Genomic DNA, 6,000 nt, shown 5'->3' with positions numbered 1-6,000 from the left:
ACATTAAAAAATCCTGAGCCCTGGTCATAACCATATGGCCAGAATCTTTTCAAATTTTGATAAATTTGACCTTATGTAAAAGAACGAATGTGGAGTGCATGATGTACTTTTTTGAACTTCAAATGAATGAATCACACGAAAACATATTTGTCCATGTTGGTCCCGCGATTTCAAAACATGCATCCATGTATGATGATTTTGATTTTGTTCAGGCAACTTCCCATTTTACCCAACTGATCACATGTTTGGGAACAAAATCAGTCATTGCAAAACAAGGTTGTTAGGAATATATAAATTTACTGTCTCCCTGACCGTCAATCATAACTTAGACATACTTCAACTTAATTCGTTGAACAATGAGCATGCCTTTCACGAGTTTCCTCCAATTATCCAAGACCCGCTTTTCTCGCTTCTCTTCAGCTCGTTTGAGTTTTTCTTCTTCTTCCGTGTTCCATGCGTCTAAAAGGATATCTTGATACTCTTCACAAACGATAAAGCCGTCGAGAATGGGCTTGGGCCAACCACAAGTGCTGTCCCATCCCATCATGGCCGGAGCACAATCTATTTTCAGCTTATATGCTAACCGACTAATACCTAGAAAGTAAAAAATCATCCAAAATCAGCAATAAAGTAAAAAAAAAAAAAGAATGTTTAATAGAAGTAGTGTTTTGTACCTTTGATTGGAATGTGAACAGTTCCTTTGGGTAGCATCCAGGGTTGGAATAGCTCCACATTTCCGTACTCGTTTCGAGGAACCTTCCCATCCACCGCCGGCGGGGGAACGTACACCTCGGTTTGCCATTTGCCAAACAGTTCTAACGGCGGTCCTTTGACTACACTGGAGGTCATCTTGTCCCATTTGGGACCGCCTTTGACAACTTTGTAGCTCTCCTCTCCAATCCGAACAACTCGTCCTTCCTTCAACCAATTGGTGCGGCCATTCAAATGGTGCACACACTCACGAGCGTAAATGGGCTCGCCTTTGAGATAGCCCAAGGGCATCGGGTTGGGTGGGTAAATGGCCTCGTATTTGAGCAAGTGACGAGGAAGGGCGTACAAAGGGTGGTCTTTGAAGGCCGAGACAGTGGTGGGAATGGGCATGGATTGTAAGGCTTGATCAATCTGCTGATCTTCCAAGTCATCCAAGGCGTCTTTGGGCGGGGCCCAAGGCCTCAGAGTCTGCTTTAGCCAAGTCTCGTCAATGCGTAGCTTTCGGTTCTTGGTCATGAATTCCTTGGCATACTTCTTGGTCACATCTTTCAACCGACCACGCGGGTCGCAGGCCAGAACGTAAGCCATGGGCTTGGAGCAACGCTCTTCCATGTCCATGGTGCAACCGATTTTCTTGCGAATGACGTCCACACACTCCCATTTACTATCAATAAGAACCTCTAGCCACATATTGACGGGTTGAAACTTGGCCAACTTGCTGCTTCCACCTTTGGCTGAGGTCTTTTTGGTGGTCGTAGGAGGGGCAGGCAAAGTTGGACGGGCTTTCTTCTTAGGCCGCTGTGTCATGCTTGAGAAATCACTCTCGCTGTCGGAGCCTTCAGATTTGATCTGGAAGGAAGTGGGCTTGCGTGATTGTCGACTTTTGGCCTCTTCCTTAGCTTTATTGCTTAATTTTGAAGGTAGCTTGGATGCATTTGACTTTGACTTTTGGGTCTTGGTACATTTTGGCTCTTCATCACTCTCGTCCTCAGTCTCGGATCTTTCACGATATTGTTTAATTGACCGCGATGATCGTCGGGAGCTTGATCTATCGGAGGTCTTTTTAGTCTGGGGAGATGCGATTGAAGGTTGGGATCTTTTAGTGGAAGACCTGCTTTGATGGCGAGATGATCTGGGGTCGATCTTGGTATCACTTCGAGATGAGGATCGGCTCTTGGTCTTGGATTTCTCATCATTTCGATCGCGTAGTGCTTTCCGTTTCAAATTTGCAGACATATTATCATCGCTATTATTGTTGTTCCTTGACCTGGATTTCTCTTCTTTTTTCTCTTTGTTCTTTCTTTTGGGTGGAGTTTCACTGGAGTTTTTACTTTTCTTTGCCGGATTTTTTTCAGGGCTTTGCTCCGCAATTCTGGGTTTTGATTGAGCACGATCTTTCAAAGATTCGGACTTTGGCGCTTTGGAATTAGAGAGTGCGATCTTTGAATCTCCTGGTTTCACTGCTTTGCCTTTTGAATGGGTCTTGGATGACACATCTTCGTTGGCAATGGTCTCTTTTGTGGCAGCTAGCTTTGATCTAGATTTAGACTTTACACCATCTTTCTGTTGAGCTTTTTTGCTTTGGGCGACTATTCGAGATTTCGAGTTTTTATCACTCTCAGCAGCATCTCTAACTTTGATGCCTTTACCTTGGGGCTTGGGGCTTTTGACCTTCTTGGCGGTTTCCAAATCTTGTTCAAGATCTTTCTCTGTGTTTTCAACTTTGATACGCTTCGCTTTGGATTGGGTGGGTTGGGCTTTCTCAGCTTTATCCAAATTACATTCTTTGTCTTCCTCGTCCTCAACTTTTTCTCGCTTGATGCCCTTAAAGGTGGTCTCCGGCTTCATTCCCACGGGTGTCAAGTTCAAAACCAATCGACTGGGCCACTTCAATGTTCGGGTCAAGGCTAGAAAGAGCAGGACCAGCTCCTCGTGGCAAGTGTAGAGACCTTTTTCAATCAGTTTCATCAAATGCCCCACTTAAGGATGAGGGAAATCCATGGTTCGCTGGACATCCTCTTGAAAACGGAACAGGGTTGGGAACCATTCAACGCACTGACTGAGCCTGATGAGCGTCAATTGGGCATGGGGGACGGCATAGGTGGCTGGTATCACGGACAAGAGGGTGCCCAATAACAACGGATCATTAATGGATTGATTGAGGAAGTGCATTTGGGCCATCAGACACAAGATGTGGGTTTGGTGCATCCAGACTTGGGTTTCTTTCTTGGCCCGATTGATTTCACGGCGGACATAGGCTTCCATGTCAAAGGCCTTCCGCTGGCGTTTAGTTTCAGGTACGGCGAGGGTAATCTCAATGTCGCCGGGGGTGGGTTCCGCCCCTGGTTCGACCTGCTCTCCTTCGTCATCTTCTTGGGGTTCATGAGCATCGTCTGAATCACTGAACCGGGTTTCCCCGCCCATAGCTAGGGCTTCCGCCACCTCTTGGGCGTATTTGGCGGGTGATATGTCATAACATCCGGGTTTAACGGCCGTCGACGTGGCGGGAGGTGCCACGCCCGGAGTGGGCGTGGGTTCTTGCCAAGGTATAACGGCCGCCTCCGGCGCGCTATTGCGAGCTAATTGGGCCAATCGGGATTCGATTTGAGCTTGACTGGATCGATCGGGCGTGGTACGGCGAGCGACGGACGAGACTACCGGGACTACAGGTACAACAGGCCCTGGGGACTTGATGATGGGCAGAGGACGGGCACTCGAACTGCCTTCTTCGTCCGAGGAAGACTCGGACAAGGCCAGTTGCGAGCCTAAGACGGCGGGCACGGACCTGGAAGGGGCCGAGGGGGGCGGAGGGGGGACCGGGCCAGGCTTACGCCCACTGGTAGTGGGCCGGCTCTTCTTCCGTCGGGCCAGCGCCGGACGGGGCGACCTTTTCGGAAATACCGCCATTTCTTCTTCGAGATCTTCATCTTCATCAGCATCCTGTCCGAGCAAAGAAATATGAAGTTAATGGTCAAGGCTCGTTCAAGATTGACTTGCACGGATCCGATCGAGATCTATTAGGGCGATGGCATGGGTTCAGGTGGGTGGGGATTGTATTAGACCATGAGCTGGGCCATCTTTTTCATCGAGCTTACCCTGACTCAACGTGAAATGCCGCATATTCATGTCAATGAATGTTTTCCGCACGAATCTATTTTAAGCCTGGCCAAGTTTGACGTTAATTGCTAGTAAAATATTATGAGGAGCCAGTTTTTTCGCATTTAGCACGATATTTAACATATGGGTTTTTTAACGTATTTTGTATCTAGTCCATTTGAATGGAACGTTCGACAAGTTCTACGAACTATGTTCAAGGGCTGCTCGCTCGATCCGCTTGACCTTTTCTAATCTATTGGTGGATGGCTCCCATAATATCCTTATTGAACGTTAAAATAGGCCTGACTCCATATTTCATCTTGAAGGGCTGCCTGGCTGGATGGCTTTTCCAGTCGGTTTGTTTGGTAATTCATTCGTTCATTCATTCATTCACCTCGAGCGAGGATGACGACGAGGCTGAGACCGCCTCGAGCGGCTTGCGGGTCCGCTTCCGCCGCCCCACCCCCGAAGCCCGCAATCGGTCGGTCTGACGGGTCTGGTTCCATTCTTGTTCGAAATCCGACCCCGACGAGGATAATCCATCGGTCAGAGCTTCCGCGGCCTCATGATCCGGGCTCGGGGACTGGCCGGGGGCTGCCGGGGTGGGTGGCCCGGCGGGCGCTGAGCGCGGACGGAGGGATCGCCGGCGAGCGGTGGGCTCCACTGAGGCCGAGGCCGGCATGCTGCTGGGGTCCCAATGTGTCACTATCAATCGATGTTTCACGTGTGTACCCACAGGACCCTCAACTCCGGCCAGCTTACGCATTGACCGCGGGTGAGGCACCCATTCTTATTATCCTATGACAACATTAGGCTACGTTAGGTAGCGCCAGACCACGGAATATGTAATGACTAGACCGAGCATAGTGCGAGGAAAAATGCGAACACTGGCCTTCATCAGCTAAATCATGAATTTTGGTGTACAGTGCCTCATGCCTTTTTCATCGACCAGCGTGGCCGGATTCTGAGTGAGTTTGGCACCGATTGCGTTCGTGGAAGACCCAGCGATTGTAGGTCGTTCGCACTGATCAGGCAGTCACCCTCCTCTTTATTGGTGTACAGAGTTGTTGACACCAAATCCCTTTTCCTCTGCACTGCGGTCCGGCCAATGCGACATCTAGTCGTTACATGACCTGTGCACGAGACTCCCTTCCCGCGCGCTTTCTCTCTCTCGCTCTGCGTGGCTCGGGTAGGTTGTTGTTGTCATCATGTCTGGCGGGAAACAATTGTGAGCTAGTGATGGGATCAAATATATTGACAAAGTCAAGCTGGCCAGAAATAACAATTTCACAATTTTCTCCCCAAATTGATGCAATTTTTTTAAATCCAAATGGCCAATACATCGATATTTGTGTTATCAAGTGGATGATTGGTTCGGCTAGAAGACTACGAAACTGAACTAGTTTGTACCTTTGCCTCCTTTGCGTCCCACGGCAGCAACATTTTCCAGCAAAGTTCAATGGGCTCGCCAATGACAATTATTAGTACAGTCCTGAGCCATGAGATCATGGGATCAGTTTAAGCTATAGCTAAAAATAGTTAATGGGCAACATAAGTCACTTTTTCACGAATGAAATTTGGATTGCTGAGGTTGTGCTTCCCCTCTGTTTGATTTTTTTCAACCTCTGTGCCACTCAGGGATACGAAAACTGAGAAAACCTTTAATAAAATATGAAAAGGGATGAAAAATGGATCTCCTGAATTGGACCAATTGTCCGGATTCGACATGGCTATGGATTCAATCTAACTCAAGCAAGCGGGATTAAGTTGTGGTAAAGGAACTGTTTTCTTTAAAATATATCACGTGTTTTTCCGAATCTCTCCTAAACCACTATAGTGACACCCTGAGAACAATTGACAAACAACAAGTTCATCGTGAACAGGGCTCTTGTGTGAGAGAAGTTCTCTGGTTGATTCTTGAGGAAATTTTTAAACTCAAAAGTCACAATAAACGGAGAACCAATCTTATATAAAATCAATACATTTTGTGATCTCTGGACTCTGTGATACCGGACTTGACATTGCTTGTCTGAAAAAATGTATGGATAGCATGGTAGCTGACTTGGTTGACCAGACTCCACTGAACAATCCGACCATATCACATATATTTCACAAGAGTTCTACAAAGCATGACCTAATACAAATGGATACCCAAGACAAGATAGAAGAAAGGTTCATGACCTGAGACGTAGC

At 47.5% G+C, this 6,000-nt stretch overlaps 1 protein-coding gene across 1 annotated transcript; it reads right to left on the bottom strand.

Annotated features, from left to right (window-relative positions):
- Nucleotides 1-277: 277 nt before the first annotated feature.
- Nucleotides 278-4,678, bottom strand: LOC131884522 (DNA repair protein complementing XP-C cells homolog). Its single transcript, XM_059232337.1, is given in 3 exon segments — nucleotides 278-594; nucleotides 675-3,651; nucleotides 4,202-4,678. Coding segments are annotated over 3 exon segments (3,618 nt in total). The 5' UTR covers nucleotides 4,574-4,678; the 3' UTR covers nucleotides 278-325.
- Between the last annotated feature and the right edge of the window lie 1,322 nt (nucleotides 4,679-6,000).

The sequence above is a fragment of the Tigriopus californicus genome, chromosome 8 (genome assembly GCF_007210705.1).
Source record: "Tigriopus californicus strain San Diego chromosome 8, Tcal_SD_v2.1, whole genome shotgun sequence".
NCBI classification, from domain to species: Eukaryota; Metazoa; Arthropoda; class Copepoda; order Harpacticoida; family Harpacticidae; genus Tigriopus; species Tigriopus californicus.
Note: the sequence above shows the minus strand (reverse complement) of the source record. Positions and strands in the feature narration are given on the sequence as shown.